The following is a 26,337-nucleotide window of genomic DNA, read 5'->3' on the forward strand; positions in this document are numbered from 1 at the left end:
TTATAACACAGGTTCCTGATGATCGTATCCTGCCATTTTTAATTGCAATCTGTTTTGTCAAACTTTGCTTTCCTCATTATGGCAATGTGGTGGTTTTGCATGGGAGGCATTTGTGGAAGTGATGTAAAGGCTTCTTCTGGATTCTTGGAACTTACTGTGCTTTAGAAGGCTGAGAATATTTTATTACCCTAATCATAACCCACAGCAGGTCACTGGATAATGGTGAGGGATGGCTTGTCCCTGACAGCACTCAGGACTTGCACCTTTTCCTGCATTTGGGTTCTCTGCTCGTTCCACTGATCTTACAGTGCTGTGCTTGTGCAGGTTTTGGTGGAGTTACCTTTGAGTAAAAGGGAGGAAACACAAGATTCCAGGCTGCCTAGTTTGTGCCTTATAGTTCCACTTCTCTGAAATTATCACAGAAGTCTGGGAGTGTTTGTGTGAAGAGGAACATTATGGGATTGCCCAAAGGCCAAAGATTTAGGAGACAGAAAAACTGGTAAAGCAGAAGCTGTATTTTACTGTAACTACCACTGAAGCTCTGATGAATATGCTCACACATGATAAAGGTCAAAATAAACTTAATACTACTGAACACAGAACCTTACCACTAGAGAAAAGCATTTCTCTCTGGACATTATGCCAGCACAGTCTTAACATTGTCCCAAATGATGACAGACATGGAGATGGTAAGGAATTTTCTTGGAGCAGGGAGTAAGTATTGTAACAGACTGCTCTTCCAGTGGACACTAATTTCAGAACTAATTTTGTGTGTACATGCACAATGCTTCCTAGCTTCCACATGAGAATGGTAATGTCAGCCTTCCCAGGGTAGTGCTGGTTTAAAGAAAGACATGGACCAAAACTAGGCACAAACAGAATTATAACCAGGGTTAAAGAGAGGATCATTTGCTCTGACTTGTATAGCAGGCCTTTAACTGTGGGAACTGTCAAAGTCAGCTTGAAGCGGTGCACCACTTTCCACAAGAGATGTTGGATTCCATTATTTTCAATAGATTTAGGCCAAACATGTTGACTACAAGACTAATACTGCGCACTAGTTAAATCAGCTTCTGGTAAAGCAAGTAGATGTAAACAAAAGGTAAAATCCTACATTTCTTTGCAACTCAGTGAAAACCTTTCTATGTGGTCTTAAATTTAGTGGAAGAACTAAGGAAATGTTCATCCTGCTGTTTGTCTTTATTCCTGCTGAATTTCTGTCTGCTAGTGCTGAAAAGGGTCCAACTATATAAAAAGAAAAGAATGAATTCAATGAAAGAATGTTTGTTTTTCAAGAGATGAGCACTAGGGAGTTTTTAAAGAACACGCATACTTGGCACTCTTGTAGTACTGCAAATATAATATGAAGTGAGTATAAAAAGTAGGCAGAGTTTTCTGAAAGCAGCTGAAAATTCTAAAATTCTGCAATGTCAACAGGAAATCCTGGCTTTGTAAGTAGTGGTGCTTACAACCCATTGGGACTACACACCTCTTCCTTCCATAAAAAAGAAGTTGGATCAGCTGGACAACGGATACAGCTAGCACCTCTTGGTGCACCTGTATCGGGTAAGAAATATTCTTTTACTGCTCATATCCAAGACAAAGAGAAATGTTAATTTTCCCTGCTTTCTAAGGGATTTATTAGCTCTTGGTTTTCCTCAAGTTTTGTAAATAAAATTGTAGGGCATAAATTCTTAATACAAGTGAACTGCATGTAGGTGCCTAGAGCCTGTCCTGATAGAGAAACTACTGCTACTAATATTTGTTACATAAAAGAGAAAATAATTACAAAAGGTGCAAAAAAGATTTGGACCATTTGTTAAACTACTGTTCATTAGTGTTGATGGGCTAAGCAGAATTGTAAAAACACGTAACTCCACAACTCTGTAGTAAAGGGTCATGTTTTTAACATTCATTTGTTAAAAACAGTGTGAAATCTCTTCTGAATGTAACTGTTACCTTGGATCCTCTGCAGCGTTGGTGGCATTCTGAGCACCTTCATTGTCATGTTTCTGATGCAGAGAAGATGAACAGCAGTGCTCAGGATGCAGGAGAAAGTTTGTGAGTGAAGATTGGAGCTGTTGTCCACACCCAGCAGCCCACTTCTCTGGTTACTTCAGAGGAAATAGCAAGGCCCTAAACCAATGGTGAATTGTTTAACCAAAGGGTCCATGGCAGACCAATCTCACACAGTTTTGCTTAATAATGTTGTCTTTTTGCTGACATGCTCCTTTGAGTTACCTCCTCTCCTTGAGAACTTGCAAGTGGCTTCAGAGAACTGGAGCAGGAGGGAAGGAAGGAGATGGCACACACACACACACATACATATCTACATAGATATATATAAAATATGCTTAGATGTATGCATATTCTGTGTCTGACTTGATCAGAAACCCACCCAGAAAGGCTGGAGCTACACTTCATTATCTTTATTGATTCACTGCTGAAACAAAACTGCGAGTGTTGATTTGTCACAATGCATGGATCAGGAGGTTCACAGGAGGACAAAATCTGCAATTCTCTCTAGACTGCTGTGAATAGTGAAAAAAAAAATCACTTGTGATGTGCCACAGGAGATAAAATTTATTGTTATCTGTATTTAGAAATGGAGTATGTGTAGTAGAAGTCAGAAAGGCTGGCAGATGGAGGTCAATTAAGATACTCTTCTGTGTGCTGGAGAAGAACAAGAATCCTATCACTCAAACCACTCATATTTAGCTTAAAGTCTTCAGAGTTATATGCGAATAGAGATAAGGACAAAGCAAATGGCAGGTTTAATCTCCTCGATGTCAGTATTTGAACCTTAACATTTTTGGTGACCCCTTGCTTTATATTATCCAAAATGTACTAAGTTATGCTCTCAATTGTTTTCTGCTCTTTTAATTTTTCTGTTATTTTATTATGCCGTAATTTAAATAATTTAATGTAATATACAAGATCCATTTTTCTAAGGAAAATACCAGGAACAGTGGCCTTTATTGCCAAGATAGTATAGACTGGAATCATACTTGCTGACGAAAGATAGGGAATGCCAGCCTACAATAAAAAGAAAGAGTTTTCAGAGGTGGAGACCTGACCCCAGATTTAAGGTCCTTGATGTTTCTGCTTTTTAAATGTCTTGATCCTCACCTGTTCCTTAACAGGTTCAATCCACTGGTGTTAAAATGCTACCAAAACCAGGTGGTTTTCTCTAAAAAACAGAATGATACCTAGGCACCAAAACCCCCATCAATTTAAATGTTAAATTTCATTTTAAAAAGTATCAGTACACGGTAAGATTAAAATACAAAAGTAGGAATGGAAGGGGCAGAAACTACCTTAGGAATGCTAAGGAAACAATGCTAAGGCATAGCAGGAGTCTGAATAAAAGGTGTCCCGGCTGGGTGATTTTAAAGACTTAGAAAATGGTTGAATTGGTCATGAACATGAAGAAATGTCAGCCCCTGCAGCAGAGCAATTACTTTAATCACATGAAACTCAAGGAAGTAGCCACTACCTGAAATGTCAGAAGGGGAAATGTGAATAGGAAGGTCAGGAATACAGCACTGTGCTACTGCTAGTGTCTGAGATCAGGTGGGTGTAATTATTAAGAGAGAAAAAAGGCCTTCAAACTTGGAATAAATTCTATTAAACCAATGAAGAAATGGGAAATGGGGCAAAGAAGACTTGCCACCAAGTACACCAGGAGTTCTCAGCTAAGCAAGAGGGGAATAAAAGGCATAAAATCTCAAAAGGAACAAGAGGGTCTCTGAGAGGTGTTCTTCAGGCCAAGCTGTTTCAATCTTACTCAGTTTATCAATATTATAATGACATGCTTTTTTAAATATTTGAGATAGAAGAAAGAACACTTTCATACTGTAGCAGTTTTGTAATAGGAGATACAGAGTTGCAGGCATTTGCATCAGTTTTTCCACTGAATTTCATTCTCAGTGCTTTGATGGAGGATTGCTGCAAAACCGCTATTCAGTAGGTGAGAATAATACACACGAACTATTGGAAAAATAATCTTTTCTGAAAAGAAGCACAGACAGCATGGTCTTAGGCACATGGTGTGATTCTTGGGGTTGTCCTGCGTTGGGCCAGGAGCTGGACTCTATAATCCTAGTGGGTCCCTTCCAATCTGGATGTTTTATGACATATAGGAGACCAAAGCATTCTGTTACATCAGCATCCTTGAGGACCATAAGTCCTCTGTAAGCACTCATTCTTTTCTCTGTAGAGGAGTAAAATAGTCGTAATTAATTCTGAGTTCTTATTCCTTTTTAGTCATAATTAATTCTGAGTTCTTATTCCTTTCAGATTATTCCTGGAAAAACAAAGCTGCTCGTCCTCCATTACCAGGTCCTGCTTTCAATGCAGCAGCAAAAAACATGAGTATCTTCACTCGCCCCCCAACAATTCAGCGAGTACACGGGAGAACAGACTGGGTGGCCAAATATGGAGGAAACAGATAGAAAATACCATCCTGTGTGGATATTACATGCTCTGTGAGAACCTGAAAAGCCTATTTGCTCCAGCTTTTCCTAAGACTATGCAACAGTAAAGAAGAAAAAAAGACCTTGTGTTCTATTATTTGTATAGCACATATAACACCATGTAAAATACTGGCTGTAAAGTAGGATGCAATGAAGTATTGTACAACACATATTGCCAAAACTGAGATGTAGATTTCACCCAATGTTTTCTATAGATAGATCTCCTGTTCTCATACTCTTTGCAACAGCTTGGGTTAGGGTTGTTCATCCAGTGCAACATCTGCTGCTGGGATGTGCTTGAAGCACACAGAAGGGCTGAAGCAGAGCAGCACCAGGCTTCCAGGTGTTAGGCTGGCTCCTTAGCAGGAAGACAAGAGTGAAAGCACAGATGTGGCTTTGTGAAGAGCATCAGTATCCTGCAAGGATTTCAGAACTCACTTGTAACAAAGACTCAGGGTCTCACTTACTCAGGGTCTGTAAGGTACAAATATTCATGTAGCAATGAGAACTGAAACCCTTGTAAAAGGACATAGGCAATCCAGTGATAGATATTACACAAGGAAGGTCTAGAAATCTGGCTGATAGAGGGCTGTTGAATGATACAGCAATATTGGAAAATAGCTAAACAAGTACTGAATACCACTTACCAAGCTGTGAAGTGAAGCCTAACAATCAGATTCTACTGTTTTAATTAACTTGTTGGCATTTTTGGTCAAAGATCGGTAGAGATTTATCTCTGTTCTGTCAAGGGCATTTCACAGTGACCTTTAAAGAGCCTAAATAACTGCAGTCAGTCATATTAAGGGTGAATTAGCCAAAATGCCTAAACTATCACTAAATTCATGTTCCTACATTCTTTATTGGGTGACCAGACTAAACTACAGAGTTTGAATAGGCTACATGAGGAAGACTACTGGTCTGTTCTTCAAGGACATTGGTTTCTGTTTAGATCTTAAAGGCCAATCTAGGTACCTGAAAACACACACAAAACTTTAATAATTCAGTATGTTAGTGTTTATATGCACATTCAGTACTTTCCCCAGCTTTTATGCTAACTTTTATAATAATATTGCCCAAAGGACTTTGCAATGTACAATGAATTTTTTATTAGGATGTTGAGCTGGGCTACTTCTGTTAACAATTGCATTTAGAATAAATGCTTTAGAGTTTATAGTAACATTAAACTTCCCCTTTTAAAGTAAAAAGTGAGTATGCTCTTTAAAGATGTAAAGTTGTTAATGATGACTTCAAGCATTTTAAAAAAATTAATTTATTTGTATGACTTTTATAAATGAATATTAAAATTTAAACTCCTTTTGTTGACCCAGTGTGTCATAATATATGGGTTACATTAACTTCCTGGAAAGCAATTTAATCTAAAACAATTGTACCAAAAAGTCAAATATTTTGTTAGAAAAATTGCACCTAAAGAAAATGCCCCTTTTTTTGATGCTGTCAGAGCTCTGTGAGGATAGGGCTGTCTGGTTAGTAATGCACTAGCGAGTTTAATTCAGTTGCCACTGGTCCAGGACTAAGTATTTGCTATTCCCTTAGTACTAAGAGATGTCCCTATGCTACTTACATGCATCTTAATGTAACTGTAGAATATATCTGTAACTTGCTATGGCATTGAAGAACACCCTCAGACAGTTTGCAACAGCCATAAAAGCTGTGATTTTATAATTAAAAAACAAAATTAATCACTCTCATACAAGATGCCAGTGACAGTTAAAATCACAGCCTGGTCAAGAATTAACTAATAATGTGCCAATAACTCATGTGTCTGTGAGTCTGTCACCTTAGAGCACAAAAATAAACAGCTACTGTTTATGGCGCTAAATATGGTTAGAAGAAACATGCTGTCCTTGTCACATGGTAATGAACCTTGAAAGAGCTTTGACATTACCTGATCAGTCTTTACTTGTCCACAAGCAAAGCATGACAAGTGTTGAATAATTCTTGTTGCAAGCAGCGAGAAAAGGCTAACAGGCTTTGTACAGTCATTTAATTCTGATCCATTGGTACACATTGGACTGCTAGTGCATAAATGCTTAAAAAAAATTATTATATGCTAATAAAATTTCAAAGGGGTAAAAAGTATGTAAGGCTACACTTTTTCTCTTGTCCCTTTGCCTGTATTAATGATGTTTATCCTGAGCATGAGCATTCTACCACAAGTTCTAAAGGACTTCTACCAGCAGTTCTCAATTCAACCTATTGCTTTCCAAAGCTCAGGGAACAGCAGCAAGGGTTCACACTTTGATCTAGAGTATAAAAGCTTACCAACACACATACCTGTCCAGTTTTCTGCTTTTTATTGTCTTTATTCTGGTAAAGACAACTGCAATTCAAATTCACAAGTTACCTGGCTTGAGACCAGCGTTATACAATTACAAAATTGCTGGGTCATGGCTGTTCTCAGTTTATTGCAGGAGATGCATTTATGTTTGCACCCTACTCTTACAGAAGAAAACTGCTTCAATAGAAATATGAAGAGGCAAAAAAAACTCCCCATAAAGCAGTTTAAGAAGTGTCTTAAATGCTAATGTCTGGCTTATTAACTTTTTCAAATTAGAACAAAGATTAGAACACTGCCTACCAGTGCTGGGTCCTGGGCTGGAATTAGGCACATAAAAGGGTGATAGGTTAACAAACCATCTGCTGTCCTGCACACCCCTTATTTCCATGCAGGGAGGTAGGAGAAGAAAGTAAATACAGGTGAACACTTGAAGCTGAACTCTGCAGGGTGATGAATAAGGGCTCTGAGGAGATGCTCTGAGCACACTTCCCCATCCAGACCTGTCTGTGCACAAGCCAGCTCTGACCCAGGCTGTGTGGCCTGGGACCAGGCTGCCGAGACACTTGCTGGAGCTGCACCCATTCCTGGCCATGTCCCTGCAGATCTGGAACCCAGTCTGACTGACCTGACTCCTGGCTTGATCCCTGCCTCATCCCTGTGACTTGCCTGGCAAGCCACCTCCCTGCTGGCAGAGCCTGGCTGTGGCCACTGGCCCAGCTCTGCGCCTCCTGCTCACACAGCACAAGGTCACTGCCCTGCCTGTTCTGCTGTGACAAGGGACGAGGGAAGGAAAACCACAGGATGTGACCCTCCTGCCAAGGTACTACCCTGATACTCAGAGAACTCTGAGCAACCCCAGAGTCTCACCCATCTAATGCACCAGCCCTCCTGCTTCCATCTCTCTCAGTACCAGGCACCAAAGAAAAAGGCTGAAGAAATCAAAGCTCAGGATCTGTGCAAAAAGGGACGTAAGTTAAATGTGACCAGAAAAAGGATACATTACCAACCATGTGTATCTTCCAGGATTTTTCTCTATGAGAGGTTTATATTTAGAATGATTTCAGGCATTAAGGGGATCAACTGAGGACAAAGACTGATGAAATAAGCCCTTCAGTCTTTAAATAAACTTTTATACAGTATTTTCTAAATCTAAAATAGATTATCCCCTCAGAAAACAAAACAAAACAAAAAACCCAACAAAAATAAAAACCAACCAAACAAAAAGCCCAAAACAAACAAAACCCAAAACTCAAACCTCAAACTAAAAAATGTACAAGTATTATATTATAAGAATGTAATACTTGTCTGTACATGTAGTCTGTATGCTTTTGTGCTCTCCACCTCCCTCCCTGTTCAGATTTTTATATTTACAAGTTACTAGATTCAGGGATAGAATAGATTATTTATACAATTCATGCTCACAAATATAACCTGACATCCTGCAGGAAAGGCACCAAACTGTATCAATCCAGATGAACAATTAGAGACAAAATAAGCTCTGTAGAACACGAAAGTTTGCAATAATAATTTCTTAGTTTATTTAAAATAATGTTTTAATAAAGCTGTGCCTACAATTCAGCATTTCCTAATAAAGCATATTTTTGATTTATGGGTAGTAATCTGTAAAAGTGAAGTGAATGACATGGAGCTGAGCTTACAAGTGATTGCAAGGCATGGTTATGCATTTATTGCATTACAGCAGAGCCCTGACCACAGCTGGTTCTGTGATTGTGTTTTGTGGGACCAGGTTCTAACACACAGTGCTGGGAGAACAAACTCCCTGACAGACAAACACTGTGAATGGACAAACTGGCATGGAAAGGGAGATGGAACATCATAAGCACATTTATTCTATTAATTACTAGTGACAAATCAGAAACTCCTCTCCCCTGCTTTTAGAGGTACACATGATTTTAGAAGGACAAGTCATATGGGGATTTCAGTCTCAATCCTGCAACTGTCTGCATGCAAGGGCCAGGAGGTCTTTGCTGACACTAAGCTGCAGGACCAGAAGCTAAACTAATGCTACAGTCATATTTTCTTGCTTGCTTTCAGTGCAGAAAATGTTAAGACAAATACCATGGCAAGGGCTCTCCGTGTCAGTCCCTTAAAAACACAACGCATGTGCATTAGGATATGAAAAATACAATGCACAGGTAGCAGTGCCTTTTCCACTATTGTGCAGCATATTTAGGCAGTTGCATTTTGGGCTTCTCAGTCATGTGTCTTCAAGTCACTTGATGCATATTTATGGCTTAAGAGGTTTTTCCATCATCTGCAATCCAAGCCGTCCAACCATCAGTAAACTGTGGAACAGAATAGTTATTAAAAAAGGTGGTGGAGGCAAAAAATCACATAAAGAACAAGAAGGAAGAAAACATTGACATAATTTCATTTACCTAAACACCACCACAAGATTTCATTTTTCACAGAACTCACCATATTAAAACAATATAATCCACAAATAAGCTAAATAAAATGCTTATTTAATAACACAGACAAGAACAAAGTACAGGTGGTTACCTGGCACCGGCAATTATCCCGGGCATTGCCTTTTTGGAGTTGTAAAATCTCATTCCCATAACAGTAGACAAGGTGCCAGATGCCACTGTTGAAAAGAAGCCCAGTCAGAACCGTTTGACACAGAAATGCCAGCACAGCATTGCCACACTCGGACACTGAGCAGACCACACATAGAGACAGGAGTGCCTCCCTCTGGCAGTAAACTATTTGATTCTCTTCAGCATCAAAGCTGTCATTAGAAGCTTCTCAGCAGCTTTGGTAAGCATGCTCCACTGCTCAGCAGAAGCAAGGAGATCTCACCAGGGCTGAGACCACGGTCTGATCACGCACAAACTAATCCTCTGAACAGGTCACTACCTCTCCCTCAACCTTTACTTGCAAAAGAATGACTATTCCCTCAAACACAGGCAGGCTCAAAACTGCCAGAAAGCCGGGATGGTGACAGTATTCACTAAGTGGGAGGTAAATATTATTTACACTTCTCATTTCTCTGTGACATTCTGAACTGGAAAGTGGCAGTAAATACTACAACTGGATAGAAAACAACCCCACTTGAAAATATTATTAGAAAACAGAAAGCAATCCAAAAGATCAAACTGAAAGAGCAATTAACATCTTAGACATTACTGCAAATTATTTTATCTCTAAATGTAAAAAAGGAATCCCATCAACATTTACAAGAAATGTACAGGGCCATTGTTTGTTTTTTTTTTTTTTGAAGAAAGGCAGGTGAAAGTGTGGTATACCTTTTTCCAAAGCCTCAAGTTTGTTTGCATCAGACAGGGTAAAAGGTATTCTAGAGACAATCTGTCAAGGTTATATTTCTCTATTTCTACCCCTGATGTACTGGGACCAATTTATAGCTCTGCAGGAGCCACAGCTGCACATTGCAAGGAGGGATGCAAGCATGGAGAGCTGTACTAGACTGTGACACAGCACTGCTTTCAAGAGGTTCATTTGAAAACACTCCATGCACCACATCAGGATATACAAAAGCTGCTCATCCCTCGCCATGACATGGCCTAAAAACCCGTGCCAGAGATGCACAGCCACTCCCATAGTATGCCAGAGTAGAAGGACATTTCACAAATGGAAATTGTGCTTTACATTGAGCTGCATTTTACATTTCATTCCTTACTGATGAGGTTGGTCCTCTATAGTGGCCTTTCAGCACATTAGTCCTATTGGTTTAAAATAGTCTTAAATCACTGTAAAGCTAAAGTATCATAGCACTAGTAACACTATGGAGTAGTTACAGAACTAGCAGGATCCTCAAGAACTCATCTAGGATACCCTAGTCCCTAAAGGCACAATCAGTTCCTGATAGTGGTTTAACCCCAGATATTACACTCCTGCAGCAAAGGAACTCCCTGAGGTCCACCTGAGTGCTTCATAATACTTTCCACAGTGATTTCATCCTTCTTCCCCTGCAGAAGATTTAACTGCAAGCTTAACACCCACAACTTCCATTAAACTCTACTGAAAGCAAGCAGAATAGATCACTGCTCCTTTTCTTCAACATACTCTTTCTTTCAGAGTGTGTGATGCATTAGAACATGTACTGCTCCTCTGAGATGCTTGTGCAAACCAGAGTTCCCTAAGGCCACATACCACCTGTCACACTGCTGTCACTATTGCAAAAATAGTGCTTATTCCACCACCACAGGCTAAAAACGCTGCTTCACAACCAAAAATTTTCCACGTATGTTTCCCGCACCTAATGTGTTGGTGTAACACTTTATCTAATCTGGCAGAGGAGACAGGTGTTTCTCACCAGCTCTGGATTCACACAGGACAAACAAAAATTGTGCTCTTACACAAATACCTCCTGGCTGTGGGCAGGGGGTCCCGCCACCACTTACAACATTTGTATAGGTACAACGGCACAGGGCAGCTGAAACATGCTAAGAGAAAAAAAGGTTACTGTTCCCACCGCTACCAGTAACACTCAGTACTCGGCTGCCGAGCAAACTTACCGAGGGAAAGCCACACATTCTTTGGATCTTTGGACTGCTGGTACGCGCCCAGCCCCGCTAAGCCGCCGAAGAGCAGACCGGCAGCTAGAGACGGGACGCTGCCTTGAATAAAGAATAAAGCAGTCAGCGGAAGAACAGAGAGGCTGACACACAGAGCCAGCCGGCACGCCAAACGAAAGCACTTCGCGACTTCTCCGTTCTAGTAAAGCCACAAAACCGATCTAACTACTACAGCATTAGGGCTCAGGTTGAGGGGTTTGGAGAGTTTTTTAACACACTTCGCAGACCTCCGCGAGCACCGTTTCGTTGCACTTATTTGGTGGCAGCAAGGACTGGGCGGCACTTGCGGTGCCACCGCCGGCAGCGGCCCCACAGCGGGGCGGGGCGGAAGGGAGCGGAGCGGGGGCTGCCTGCGGGCACGGCCGGGACAGGGACGGACAGGGACAGCCAGGGCCACCAGCACCCACCTGCCTTGGCGTAGCCCACGACACCGCCCGCCGCCACCAGCGCCGCGTAGCCGAAGCCCAGCCAGTCGTACTCCATCTGCGGGCAGCCGCGGAGACAGACGGCGTACGGCAGCGCAGCGCAGCGCCGACCTTGGGCCGCCCTCACGCCGCCCGCCCCGCCCCGCCCCGGGGCCGCCTCACGGAGGCCCCGCCCGCCGCCCATGACGGCGCCTCGGGGCCGGGAGGATTTGCTTGATTGACTGCCCACCAGTAACGCAGTTTTCCAATTTTTCCAAGTTAGAAGTGAAGCAGGGAACACCCACCTGTTATAAACGAGAGCTTGACAAGGCCAATATTCAAGCAGCAATCAATTTATTAATTCATATGGTAAAGTATGAGCAATACAGCACTGGGTACAGTGGGAAGTTTTCCCTCCAACTGCACACCGATGGTTGAGGCTTACAGGTATTTATAGGGGTACTCATCAGCTTTCTCAGCAGTTTCTATTCCTAATTTTTACTCACCAGCAGTTTCTATTCCAAATTTTTACGTCACAATTCTATACACTATTGTGATTTAGTTTTTCTCAGGATGTATCCCAGAAAGGAGTATCCCCAGATGGTCCCCAGGTGGTCCAGTTTCTGAAAGAAGGAAGAAGCATCCCATCTGGTGAAGTCCAGCTCTCCGGATGTGGCTCCACCTTTTAATTGCAAGGACTATAAATCTCATACCAGTGATGTCCAGCTTCTCTTGGTCGAAACTAGTAATCCTTGAGTTGATGTTCATCTTCCTTTCTCAAGCTGCTTTTCACTGTTTTGTTAAGGTGTGAGATAAGCATGTTTCCTTTATATATATTCCAAAGCTATAGTTTCAAGGATACAGGCAATATTCTAAAATTATACCTCAAAAGGTTATTATTGCAAAACTCTTTAAGGCTTAACTACAAGCAGAAAGGTCCTGTCAAACAGCAACATCCTTAAAGCTTTAATTCAAATGCTCCTAAATCAGCTTAAGACTTATAAAGGTAAACTGTGAACAAACAATAGGTTCAAAGGCCTTCTTCCATGCTTTACTTTCCTCAGTTATTATTAGAATTTGTCTTTATGACTGTCCCATGGTCAGTTTCCACACATACCGCAATCACAAATACACGCATTGCCTGTATGTACCCGACACAAAACACAGCTTTGTATTTCACCCACCTCCCCTTCTCTTCCCAGGCTCGGCATCACCCCGCCCTGCCAGGGGGTGGGAAGTGCAGGTTGCAGTCGGTCCATGGCGTCTCTCCTGCGCTGCTGCTCCCTCCTCACACTCCTGCCGTGCCCTGGCGTGGGGTCTGTGAAAAATGCATATTTTATAAATATATTTATTATTTTCGCAAATATTAAAATGAATATTATATGTGTTATGTTAGAAAGTTATGCTGTATTAATTTATTTAGTAGTGTGTTAAGTACAGTTTTAGGTTATAACATAATGTTAAAATAGAAACTATGTTATGTAAGATACTTTTTAAAGAAAGGACTCACAGCAAGATAGCAGCCACAGGACACCTAAATCTTTCAGAGAAAGAGAATTTGTTGCTCTCTTATCAGAAGAAACTAACTTCTTCTCGCCTTGCTCAGCCATGAAGACGCCGTTAGGATTAAGAGGAAGAAGTTGACACTGACCAGACAGAATCCTGTATTTGAATGGAATTTATGCATCATGTATGAGATGTACGAATATGCAACCAGCTATTATTTTTAAGGGCTAATCCTCTGTTAACATGGCTCCTTTTTCGGGCTTGTTTTGCCCAGAAAAAGGCTCCTGGACATCCATAACTCTTTGTTTTTATTGTCTCATATTGTCCTAATCCAAATTGTCCAAATTATTATTACTCTAATGATATTGGTTTTTTATAACCATTTTATTATCATTAAACTTTTAAAATTTAAAAACAAGTTATTGACATTTTTCACAGGGTCCCTCCCACGGGAGACAGTCCTGCACAACCTGCCACAGCATAGGTCCTTCCGTGGGGTGCAGTCCTTCGGGAACAGGCTGCTCCAGAGTGGATCTTCTGTGTGGTCACAAGTCCTGCCAGCACTCTTGCTCTGAGCTGGGCTCCTCTCTGCAGCTTCAGCTTCCCCTGGGGCACGTTCACCCACTCCAGTGTGGGGTCCTCCATGGGCTGCAGGAGGATCTCTGCTCCATGGGCTGGAGGGGGGGGCTGCAGTACGGGCTGCAGGGGAACCTTCACTCCTGCGCCTGGAACACCTCCTGTGCTCCTTCTTCACTGACCTTGCTGTCTTCAGGGCTGTTCCTCCCCAAAGGTTCTCATTCCTCTCTCCAGGAGGTGCTCTCACACACTGTCTCATGAGTTCGGCCTTGGCCAGCAGCGGGTCTGTCCTGGAGCTGGCTGACTCTGCCAAACATGACGGTTGGTCCTGGCTTCTCCTCTCAGAAGCCACCCTTGCCCTGGAAGCCCAATCCAGATGTCAAAAGAAGGCATCTGGATTCCTTGGCAGCTCTGCTGAGGACGCCACACGTGTGCAGAGCAATGGTGGTGCTCTGCTACAGGGCACAATCCCCAGCACCAGGGGCAGCAGCCAGCCCAGCACTGCACTGGATGCATTCCTTTGTCCTAAAGGCAGGCTTGCTAACTGGTGCCCAGTGCCAATTCACTCACTGAGGCAGGTCTTACCATCCCTCATTCTAGTTTGCACAAAGTAGCCAGCTTGGCCCGCTCACTTGCTATCAATACTTTATATTATGTATACATTTTAACAAACTGATTGTACTATTTATAGATTTTATCAAACTAAGGCAGAAGCATCCATTGGTAATATAACTTTCCTATAATTACTACTTGACCCCCTGTCTATTTGCTAGTTATATCTCTCACTTATTATGCTAATCCACAGGTGCAGCTCTCTCCATTTTAATTTAAGCACCTAATCAAATCAGGTAAAAAGGTTTGGTGTTACCTACTTATCACCATTGTTTTGCCTTGAGTGCATTAGAAATAGGCCTTTCTAAGTCTATTTTAATGCCTGTTTCCAGCCTCTTCAGGTGCCTCTCACAAAAATGACATTCACACACCAGCCAATTCTTAATCATTCTTTTGAGTAAGCTTTCATGCCCACATAGCAAACCACCACTGTGCTGGCAGTCACCAGCCATGAGACAGCGGGATTTGCTAGGCAAAGACCTTTTCTTGGGTGACCCTCTGTTACCAAAGGTCTGAATCTTCCCTGGATTCCTAGAGTGGGGAGAGGACAGAGATGGAAAGCAAAGCCATAGCTAGAGGGTCATACTGGAGGGTGAGTCTGGAACAATGAAAATTCGTCTTTGTTTAAATCCATTGAGAATGATTTGCAGAGGGTCATCAAAAGTGCCTCTCTGCTGTGGAGTAATGCCAGTAAAACTTTTTTTAAGCATTATGTCAAGCTGTTAATTAGATGTTTGTATGATCACAGGCTGGTTCCTGGTGAAAGCTGAGGGTGTCGATCTGTTCCTGCACATCACAATGTAACACCTTACCGTGGTTTTGAGACCATCCTTCATTATGTTTGCAGCACTTTCATTCATCGTTTGGTGCTGCTGATGCCACTGCTGACCTCACAGCTCACATAAATCACAATCTTTGATGCTTTAACTGAATTAGAAACCAGTGACTGACTCAGAAGCCAGTGAGCAGACAATCCTACTGGCTACTTCTGTTTTATGCCTCTTGTGGCTATGCTATGATTTATTCATGGGTGCCAATGCTTCAGCCTTGCATTTGTGGCTTTCAGAATGATGGGTTTGTGGTAGCTGTGTGCTCACAAATTAAGTGAGACAGGGTTTGAAGGATAGGGCAGAGGAATTGATACAGCCAACAGAGGAATGCAATATGCAAGAGAGAAAACTAAACCAGATTGCAAGCTCACTAAAGTGTGTTCGGATTTTTCTTTGTTCTGCATCTGTGGGTGCCCCTGGAAGTGTTCCAGGTCAGGCTGGGTGGGGGCCTGATCTAGTGAATGACATTCCAGCCCATGGTAGCAATTTTGGAACTAGATGATCTTTAGGGTCCCTTCTAACTGAAACCATTCTATAATGCTATGATTCTACATACACATTGCTTTCATTACTAAAGTGAAGCTGGTTACCTTGGCAAACATCTGGGGGGTGTTTTTGTTTTGTTTTGTTTTTGTTGTGGGTTTTTGTTTTTTGTTTTTTTGGGGTTTTTTTGCTCTGCCATATTTATAGAAGACAAAGCTGTGGAGGTGCACCACAGCTGCTGAACTCAATCACTGCTGTCACTGTTGTGCAGGGGAGTCTAACCTTCCTTAACATCCTTCCTACCAGACACCCCCTTCAGTTTTTAATCTTCCCTTGCCTTTTACTGCTATTTCAAATTAACACCAGTATGGTAAGCTCTCACTGGTTTCAATGACTTCTTCAGTTCAGCTGCCAGAAATCACTGTTTTGTCTCTTCTACAGTGAATAACTGTCTTGTTCTTGCTACAAAAAAAAAAAAAAGAGACTGATGAGGCAGGTGTGGCACTCAAAAATCGGTCACACAGTGAAACCAGATTGACTTACAGAAAAGCATAACCTGGAGTAGCATTCATGAAAACAAAAGAAAACAAATTAAAAAAAAAAAAACAAAAAAACAACAAAACTTAAATAATCTTAAATAACCTATGGACAGAAATCTGTTATGTGTTTCTGGATTCTTACTTGATTAGGTAATTTAACTCAGAATGTATCTGTATACCCATAAAATATCTGTATTTCTTCAGGTTCAGAGTGCTACATGCCATTATATCCATCAAATTCAAACTGCCAAGCTCATTGCTTCTGCTGTTGACTTTTTGCTATTCACCTCTGGAGTCTTAACAATGAAATGTGATGTTTGTACTCTGGACTACTTTAAATATTCACACAAAATGGTGAGCACAGCTTTATTTTATTTGGGATTTTTTCAGTTTGGGAGATATTCAGCTTGTTAGACCAAGGTCGGGATGGGCGGTCCCAGATCTCTCTTAAGTCTCTAGACCTTCCTAAAACTCTCTATTTGAAATAATTACTCATTCTGCAATATTTCTCTCTTTAGCTTCCTCCATGACAGCAGGATAGCAAAGCCCTCTTCTCCCCTCTTCCAAATACTAAGCAGAATTTCTTCTCTGGAGGTAAACTTTTGGTGCCTCTCTGCCGGAATCTGCATCATTAGGTGTTGACTGCTCTAAAAGCAGAACAAGCTGACTGAGGCAGATCCTGTCTGTTCAGAACCTTCCCTGCAGGTTACCAGCCACGCTCCAGGACATCTGAATGTCTCGTGTTCCTGTTACAGAACTGCTGCAGTTTGCAATCCAGTTTGTTAAAAGACCCCGAAATTAGCAATGTTTTCATAAAGTTGGTGGTAAACTGCTCTTTTGCAAGAGTTATTCTTTGGGCCATCACTGCCTGCTCAGAAGAAAGGCAGGAGAGCAGCACACAGTCTCCCTAGATTCAGGCATCCTGATTTTTACTGCTTTTTGTGCAGCTGCCTGGGTCACTCAACAGTGCTGCTAACATGCCATGTGAATACAACCACAATAGCTAGAGGAATAAGCATCCATAGGTTTGCTTCCTTGCTTTGTTTTTTAGGACATGATGACTGATACCCATGACTTTTGTCTTCTGTTTGCCACACTAAAATATTCTCAAGCCCCCGTTTTTTTCTTTATTTTTTTTCACTCTGCAGCATACTAGGTTGGTTGAGATTTTGTGCACTTTTACCAAGAGTTTGAAGGGAAAATCTGCTCAGACGTTGGATGGCCTCCATCTAGTGGCTGTTACTGTGGAATTCAAATGGGGCTGTGATCTACAAAACCCAAGGTTGTGTTTGCATCAACCATTGTATGCCACAAAAGTGAATACACTTGGGAAGTCTTAAGAAGTCTTACGCCACATCAAGATACAAACCAGAAACACTACATTATTGCCAAAGCTTGGTTACTGCTTTTTCAGTCCTGAAAATACTTATCTTCCACATTCCATCTCTCCCTCTATGTCCTTACACAGGACAGTCTAAGGACACTGATGAAGCAAAATCTGCATGCAAATTATTATTTTTAATTTTTTTTCCAGTTCACTTAGTCAGCCAAGTAAGACAAATATGCAAGCCCCTGTTTTTAAGACGTGGACTCCTGTGTCTAAATCCCTATCTGATTTTTTTAACCAGGCACACTGATCTAGTAAAAGATCCTGTTTGTTCTTACAAACCTTGTCCCAACAGATATTTAAAGAACAGGTATGATCTGGGAAATGTAGCATCTTTATTCCGTTTCCAGTAGTTTTCTGTTATTCTCTATAGTAAATATCAATATATTTGACAGAACCATATCTATATGTATAGCCAGCAGTTGTATTCCTGTGTTTAAGATCTTGCTGATTGTGATTCATTACACTTGTCTTTTAGACACAAAAAGTTCCAGGAATACATGGCTATGTTTGTATTTTTTGTGGGAAAATACAGCAATGACAAGGTAGCAAGACAAAAGTTGGAGCTAGAAAATATCCCATTAAAAATGACAAAAATGGAAAGCTCCTGCAGCTGCAAGAGGAGCTTTACCCTGGTGTCTCCTTTTGGATCTCTCATACTTTGGTCTTTAGGTGTTAAGTGATTTGCAGGCAGTGTGAAACAACCCAATCCAAGCTGCATTTACAGAACATCCCTAAAAATGCTGTCTCATGAGTTTATGCTCTGACACCTCAGAAATTAAGATTGCTATTTCTATTCTCTTGATTGCTTTTAGTGACATTGTAGGCTGGAGTGTTGTCACCTGAAAACAGCAGTTGAATTTCCTCTGTCAGTGAAGAGAAACCAATACTTTTACCCACACTAGATTTTCCACAAACTAATTCTGGGTGCTATTTGTGTATTTTCACTGGTTTCAATACAGTTATGTTGATGTGAAATAGCTGTCATTGAAGCTGACTGAAGTTCTCAATTTATTTTTCTCATCAATACACATAACTATGTTATCGATTAAGGACTTTTGAAACCAAATATTTGTTGCTAGCACAGAAAGAAAAGATGGAGAAAAATGTACACATTACCATGACAAACTCCATGGCTCTCTTCCATATCAATCCACTTCACCACTTCCACCTCCCCATCGTGTGCTGGCCATGGATCCCGGGACTTCTGAAACTAGGTAACAGAAAATCAAATAGTTAGTCCTCTTAAGTACTTTATGTTCAGGTTTATGTGCACTCTCTGGGACCTTTCTCCACAGAGCTGGGGTAAAATGCTTTGGGATACACATCAGCAGATGCCTGGCTGCTAACATGGCTGTCCTTCACTGAGAACAGCTTTCATTACAAAGACAAGATGTCAACACAAAAGACCTAAAGACTTCATTTGAAAAATAAAATCCCTCTTCTGCAGCAGCCTCAGTGTGATACTGCACATGATCATTCATGTAACCTTCCCACCCAGCACTGCCCTCCAAGTGCTATTTGAACACTGGGCCACTAACACATAGTACCTTCACATGAATTTAGTGCTAAGTACTGGATTTTTGCTTTGGTTTTTGTTGTTGGTTGGTTGGTTGGTTGGTTTGTTTAAGGAAAGAGACTAACAGAACAAATTCAAGCATGATATAATTGGAAGGAATTATTGAAACTCAGTTATAACCTATAATGATATATAATAATAGATACAGATTTAGGCAGACAACAGGACCTATCCAGGAGATAAACAAGTTTAGATTTTATCCTCTGCTTGTCACTAATTATCACCTTCTACTTGTCTCTAAAAACGCCTTCTACTAGCCCAGCTTTCTCAAAGTCTCATCCAACCTGGTCTTGAACACTCCCAGGGATAGGGCATCCACAACTCCTCTGAACCACCTGTCCAGTGCCTCACTACCCTCACAGTAAAGAATTTCTTTCATATATCCAATCTAAAACCATCCTCTTATGGTATAAATCCATTTCCCCATGTGTTTTCCATACATGACCCTGTAAAAGGTCCCTCTCCAGCCCTCTTACAGGCTCTCTTTGGGTACTGAAAGGCTGCTCTAAGATCAGCTGAGAGCCTTCTTTCCTCCAGGCTGAACAACCCCAGCTCTCTCAGCCTGTCTTCATAGGAGAGGTGCTCCAGACTTTGATCATCTCTATAGTCCTCCTCTGGCCTTGCTCCAGCAGGTCTATGTCCTCCTCATGTTGGGGGGCCCAGAGCTGGATGCAGCACTCCCAGCAGGTTCTCATGAGGGTAGAGTAGAGAGAAGTACCACCTGTCCCAGCCTGCTGGTCATGCTGCTTTGGATGCAGCCTAGGACATGTTTGTTTTTCTGGGCTGCAGGCACACACTGCTGGGTCTTGCTGAGCAACCAACACCCCCAAGTCCTTCTCCTCAGGGCTGCTCTCAAGCCATTCTCCCCCAGCCTGTGATTGTCCTTGGGTTGACCTGACCCACATGCAAGACCTTGCACTTGGCCTTGTTGAACTCCATGAGGTTTGCACAGTCCCACCTCTCCAGCCTGTCCAGGTCCCTCTGGATGCCATCCCTTCCCTCCAGCATGCTGACTGCACCACACAGCTCGGTGTCACCAGCAGATTTGCTGAGGGTGCACTCAATCCCACTGTCCCTGTCACTGACAGAGATGTTAAACAGTGCCAGTCCCAACACCAACCCCTGAGGAATGCCACTCATACCAAGTGCCATGCCACAAAAACTGCCTCATGACTTTTAAAGCAAATGCAAAAAGGGCTGTATGATCCAACTGCAGAACTGCCATAGCACTTTGCCATAAACAGCAGTGTGTGTCAGCTGTAACCAGAACTTAACAGCTTCATTTCTCCCCTTCTGTATATTGCATTTACCAAATAAAGCAGCATGCCAAAAAGTGTGGCTTTGTCCCAGGAAAAATTCAGAAAATTATTACTTTTTCACAGAAAGCATTAAGGTAAAGATAACATTTTATGAAAGAGAAAAAGGGATAGTGATGGCAGGGAATAAATGCTTTGAATAGACTGAGATGTGCATTACCATCCCAATTAAAAATCTGTTCATAACAGATGGCAATAAATGTAGTGTGGGGGAAATTTTGGAAAATGCTGATACAATGGCAAAGGAGAAAGATATCTGAAAAAACAGGAATGACCCCAGGACATCCACAAATATACTGGAAGGCACTGCCTTCTAGGAATACAAAACTACTGACTTCACATTATTCACTGACTACCAAACTGAGGAAATCAGGCATCTTTGTAAGTTAATTAAAAAGTAGGGTAAAGTGTAGCTCAGTATGGAGGAAAAAATTAAATTATACATATTTTTTCTTTAAATAGTTGCCTGAGCGACTGATTTCACATTCAGAATTTTCCTGGGGTGCTGTTCTTAAAAAAACAATTTGTCTGAGAAGTGGTGCTGCTTATGAAAGTTAAAATAAATTTTGTCATGAGCTGCCCACTCTATTTTTGTTCACTCTTTTCTCTCATTCCATCATGGTTAGCAGAGTTTTGTCTTTCAAAACCAGAAACAGGAAAGAGCCACCTCGTGGGCAGCAATACTGAACACTGCTCTGGAAACAGGTTTGCTGCCACCAGGGCTTAAGAGCAGCCACCAGCAGCACTGCACTGCTCAGGTATGGAGAGAGCCACAAGAGAGACGTGTCAGCCCCTCTATTGCCTTTAATTTCATGCCTTTTCTTAGTGGTGGAGGTTTGGAGGAAGGAAAAGCACTGCTTCAGAGCCTGGACCTCTCTCACAGGACAAAGACAACACAAACCCAAAGGCAACATCCCCTCTAAGCCCTTCCCTTCAGTTTTTTGCCATTACAATTCCAGTGTGAGCTGTTCTGCATGTGTTGATTCCAAGAGGCAACCTTGCATCTTCCCTTCCCTTTCCTCCTTGCATCACCACCACAGATTATGAAGACAAACGCAGGCAGCTTACACATGAGCCACTGCAGCCACATTTCTGTAACATGCACACTTAAACTGACATGAGGCTGGAAATCTTGCAGCATAAAAGGCTGCCTGATTGGCCTTGACCTTCCAAATGCTGTACTTGTGATTCCAGGTTCAAACTTATCTGCTAACAGGCTAATCTCCACCAGCCCCCTGAAACAGCCTGTGCTTCCCCTTCAGCATTTCTCTCTAGGCAAAGGGACAATTTCTTTACACTCCTATGCCACCAACTGATCCGAGTTTTTCTCCTGCACTTCACAAGGTGATGCACAGGAGTTTGCTCTTTAGAAATTTGCCTGAACTGTTCCCATCCTTGGGAATATTATTCTGCAAGACATGATTTAAATCAGCGGCAACTTTTGCTGGGCACTGGAGCCATATATTTATGTCTGGGAAACATGCAGAGCTTGAGGTGGGTCACATATAAGTGGGCTGCAGTATTGAGTTTGTTGTTGCTGGAATGGCTTCCGAGGTATTAAAAGGTCTTTTTTCCCAGTCCCACACTCAAAGAAGTAGGGATTCCTCAGTTCTGGTCCTCAAGGTTGTTTATTTTCTCTTATCTAATACATTCCTTTTTGGACCCTCTGAGATCTGTCCAGCAGGTCAGTCTGTGGTACACTGGCCACCCTCAGGGCAGTGTTATCTTTTTATAATAGAAACTATGTGTACTTTATTTACAATAATTTTCCAATACCTATTACCTATGTTAGACAGTCTGTCTCTACCCTAAACCAATTCAGAAACGTCACTATCCCAGCAGAAGATGGAGGAGAAGAAGAGGAAGAAGGAGGACAGGACATGTCCAGATTCCCCCATCGTGCCTCTTAAACCCCCATTCCAAATGCCCATTCTAAATCTCCAAAATTCTACTTTTTCACCCTGTGACAAATTAACTACCATTCTATTCAAACCCTTGCGGCTTGTAAATTTTCACTCAAAGCTGGTGTGTGAAATTTTCACACAAAGCGGTGTGTAAATTTTCACACAAAGCTTTTTCCATGGGCTAAGATCAAAGGCACAGGTGTTTTTGACTCCATGCCAAGGTCTCTGAGCCCCCTGCCAGGGTCTTGAATCCTCCAGGGCAGCCAGAGGAATGTCCTGGGTTCTGACACTGCAGGACACTTACAATTGGCAGGCCCGTGCCCAGTGCTGCCGGCCCCTCAGGCAGGGTGCCTGCCTTGCCAGCAGCATGCCCCGTGCCCACTCCAGCCCCGTGGCCTTCCGAGAGCCCCCAGTGCCACCACTGGCCCCAGTGTGCCTCAGCAGCACGGCAGTGACCAGCAGCACCCGGGTGGCCACCAGCAGCCCCTTCACCCACCTGCATCACAGTGCCCACACTGCCAGCCTCGGCACACCCCTGCAGCTCCTGCAGGATCCCATTCCTGAAACCAATGCCACGAGACATATCCTACTACGGGGAAGGGCAGACTCCCCACCACCCACAACCCAGCCTCAATCCAGTGTTTAGGAAGATGGAGAGAAGCTGATGAGCAGTCATGGGTAGGATGGAAAGGGTCACCTCTTAACTCTGTGCAGCAACAGGTATTTGTCTGACCAGGTGCATGAGATGCCATGCAAGAATGATTTGCTCTGGAATTCTGGTTTGTCTGTTTTCTTGTTTGCCCAGCAAGACAAGTTATCTCACCTGACCAGGGAAGGGAGGTAGCTGGTAAAGATGTGGGGGCATTCCTCAGAAGAAAAGATTTTCTTTCAAGATGAGTTTGCGACAATGGAGGTAAAAGAAAACCAACACCCCTCCTTAAATATGTACAAAGGCTCAATTTCATATTTTGCCACCAGAAATTTTCATTTCAGTGGGGTATGCAAAAGCAAAAGTGTGTGTGTGGCAGGGTGAAGGTTTAACTAAAATAAACTCAAGATTGTTGAGCTTCAAAGCAGACCTCAGAAGTTGGAAAGAAAGAATTGAAACTCAGAAACAAGCAAGAAGCTTATTTAAAACAAAGTGTTCTGATTTAAGGAAATGCATGTCATCTTTTTGAGCTGTTAGGCTGCTGACAGTCATAAGAGTGCTAACTGCACCTCCTGTGTTTAAACATCTGATGGATAATAAGGAAAAGTCTCACTTCTAGTAGCTTCCTCTGATATGTTTCGGAGGAAGCTTTTCTGTGCTGTTTTTGACCCTTAAACTAATTCTAGTGTATATGGGAGCGTTGCAGTCCTGGTTTTGAGGAGCTGAATTCTAGAGGGCGGTTCAGGAAACACTTGCCTCTCCCAGTGGGAGTGAGCTGGACTTGTGGGGACATGCTGGATGCCAAGGACAGGCAAGAGGAGAGCTGCTCTGCAGGAGCTGCCAGTGCCCACCCCAGCTCCCATTTAGGCATGGTTCTGCCAATTTCCACCCTGGCTGTGTGCTGGCATCAGGGTTTGTATTTCAATGTGTGCAACACAGCTTTAGGTGTGGTCAGATGAATTTGCTCATAGGTGAAAGGAGGGCATAGGCTTAGGTGGTCTGGTTGAATCTTCCTCCTAAAAAACCCAGGGCTGTTGGCAACTCAGCATCTGGGAATGTGAAGAAAAGTCTCTGTTACTGCTGGACTGAAGTTTCATTAGTTTTATGCATGAGTTATCACAGACATTACCTGATGTTGTTGTTTAGAGAGAAAAACAAATCTTCATTAAATTACTGTCATCTAATTCTGCTCTTCAAGGAGCTGTTTTCTTTGAAGCCTCTTACACCAATGTCTGATAGTTGAAAAGGTAAAGGAGAACCAAGTGAGGGAGCACAAGCCCATTTAGTAGCTGTGCTTTTCCAACAAGTCTTACTGAAGACATACCTATCCTTATCCCATCATCACTAAGTGCTGTTTCAGTGAGAGACAAACAATTGGTTGTGAAAAAAAGGGGACTATTCCTTTCCAGTAGTTAAATTCCAATGACTGTGAATTGGACACAGACCAAAGCCTGCTTTAAGTGATATCTTCTCAGGTGAACTATAATATCTGCATGGGGGCTAGAGGACAAGAGAAATTTTTCAGAATTTCTGCAATTAAGGTGCTTTTGTGATTGCTGCAATGGTGTTGCAACACTTTCCCTTGAGCAGGTTTTTCAAAAGAGGAAGGTTTTGATGGTGAGATTACAACAACTTCGTGGGCATGAGACTCAAAAACAGTCACAGGAAAATCCCTATTTTTTTAATACCTTATTCCTATGAGAAGTTCTTGCTCAATCAGGAAGTCTCATTAAAATAATGGAGAATAGGAACAAAAGAACGAGGATTAGTTATATGAGTAATGATGAAGACATAGGTACAAAATACCTTTTTTCTAGAGCATGGCTTATTCAACCAGCATCACTGTCTGCAATCATATTTAAAAAACCTGTGTGTCTCTGTCTGTCTGACTTTTGAAGGGTGGGGACTAAGCTAAGGAAAATGAACAATTATCCCAGGCAGAACAGAGCCACATTAGTGTATATTAGAATGACGTGTGCATTGCAGGGAAGGTTGTTTTCCAAGAGCCCATCTACAAATGACAGTGGGATGGAGAGGCACCAAAATGATTTTGAATTATTAAGTTGCTGTGGTGTAAAGTTCAGTGCAAGCTAAAGCATCTGAAAAAAACCCACAGGTCTCTCTGTTCAAGCAACTGGCCATGTAAAAACTTAAAAATAAGGAAATGTCTAACGTGGTAGATTAATACACTAGCATTGCTACTCAGAAACTTCTGGTATTTCTCTTTCATCTCACACTCACATCCAAGGGGTGTGAATGAGGTGTTCTTTGACAGCTAACAGCTCTATTTGGGACGCTGCATCAGAAAAACTGCAATGAAGGAAAACTCCCATCTCCCTGTGATCCTACTGCCGCCACTGGAGACATACCTGTAGCCACTTTTCTTATTTTCCTGTATACCATTCAGCTCCCAGCTGAGGAATTCACATCAGGATGATGCAGATATACTTTCAAAGTCTAGGAGTGGTTTAGCTCTCCACCCACAAACAGAACTATCCACCATTTTCATTCCTTTGCAACAACAGACAAAATTTATGGCTATATTAGCAACCTTCTTCCTGCCTGGAGAGAGCTGCTGTGAGTCTGATTCTTAGAGTTTAGACAGACACAATAAGCAACTGTGTCAAAGGCACTTGGAATTTTGGCCAGCACACAGCTGTGTGGATCCTAGGAAAAGTAAGCACAAGCTAGAAGGCAACATCTTCTTCCACTGATTCCCAATTTTGGTGTCTGATTAGCAGCAACAAAAAATACACTGAAAGATTGCAGGTTTAGGCTGCTCATGTTCTCAGATGTCTCTATCTGGTGGAAAGCAGCCCTGTGTTAGTGCGACCTACCCCTTCAGATCATGAGTGGTCTGGGATTGTGGGCTTGCACAGGACACTGTGGGTTCCCTGCTCTAGTAATCAACTACCTCAGAGTCACACTGATTGTGTGACTATGTTTGTCACAGTTGTAGCAGGCAGTGACACCATGCTGTGAGAAACAACTGCTCACTTTGAAAATTTAAAAAGGTTTCTTAAACCTTAACAAAAATACAACAAAGGGACTATATAAGGAAAAATTCACAGGCTGGAAACTGCCCTCATGGATACCACATGGCCAGTTCATTTTCAAGATGGATGCTCAGTCCTTTATACCTCGGGGGTCGCATCAAGCAGCCTTGGCCCCTCCCAAAGTCTGCCAGTCAGCTCTTCTGTGCCATTTACCGGTGGTTAC

General features: G+C 42.2%; 2 protein-coding genes across 3 annotated transcripts in view; one reads left to right on the forward strand and one right to left on the reverse strand.

Annotated features, from left to right (window-relative positions):
- MAK (male germ cell associated kinase) overlaps positions 1-4,918 on the forward strand; it is a 28,842-nt gene extending 23,924 nt beyond the window's left edge. For both annotated transcript variants that reach the window (XM_058026644.1, XM_058026637.1), the window contains exons 14-15: positions 1,438-1,566; positions 4,300-4,918. In XM_058026644.1, the coding sequence (XP_057882627.1) occupies positions 1,438-1,566; positions 4,300-4,454 (284 nt within the window). In that variant the 3' untranslated portion in view covers positions 4,455-4,918. The remainder of the gene's footprint in view (positions 1-1,437; positions 1,567-4,299) is intronic.
- A 3,376-nt stretch (positions 4,919-8,294) lies between these two features.
- On the reverse strand, positions 8,295-11,886 carry LOC131087861 (transmembrane protein 14C-like). The gene is made up of 4 exons (XM_058031652.1): positions 11,741-11,886; positions 11,274-11,375; positions 9,298-9,382; positions 8,295-9,080 (listed from the first exon to the last, which is right to left on the reverse strand). The coding sequence occupies exons 1-4, from the start codon at positions 11,814-11,816 to the stop codon at positions 9,023-9,025; spliced, it is 321 nt and encodes a 106-aa protein (XP_057887635.1). The 5' UTR covers positions 11,817-11,886; the 3' UTR covers positions 8,295-9,022.
- Positions 11,887-26,337: the final 14,451 nt, after the last annotated feature.

Source organism: Melospiza georgiana, chromosome 1, assembly GCF_028018845.1.
Source record: "Melospiza georgiana isolate bMelGeo1 chromosome 1, bMelGeo1.pri, whole genome shotgun sequence".
In the NCBI taxonomy this organism is placed as follows: domain Eukaryota; kingdom Metazoa; phylum Chordata; class Aves; order Passeriformes; family Passerellidae; genus Melospiza; species Melospiza georgiana.

What these genes read in the sequence shown, in the direction of transcription:
- LOC131087861 (XM_058031652.1), bottom strand. Translation starts at nt 11,816, where the DNA reads ATGGAGTACGACTGGCTGGGCTTCGGCTACGCGGCGCTGGTGGCGGCG. An exon ending in GAATGTGTGGCTTTCCCTCG is followed by an intron (nt 9,383 to 11,273) that starts GTAAGTTTGCTC and finishes TCTTTTCAACAG; the next exon opens with TGGCATCTGGCACCTTGTCT. An exon ending in GGGATAATTGCCGGTGCCAG is followed by an intron (nt 9,081 to 9,297) that starts GTAACCACCTGT and finishes TCTGTTCCACAG; the next exon opens with TTTACTGATGGTTGGACGGC.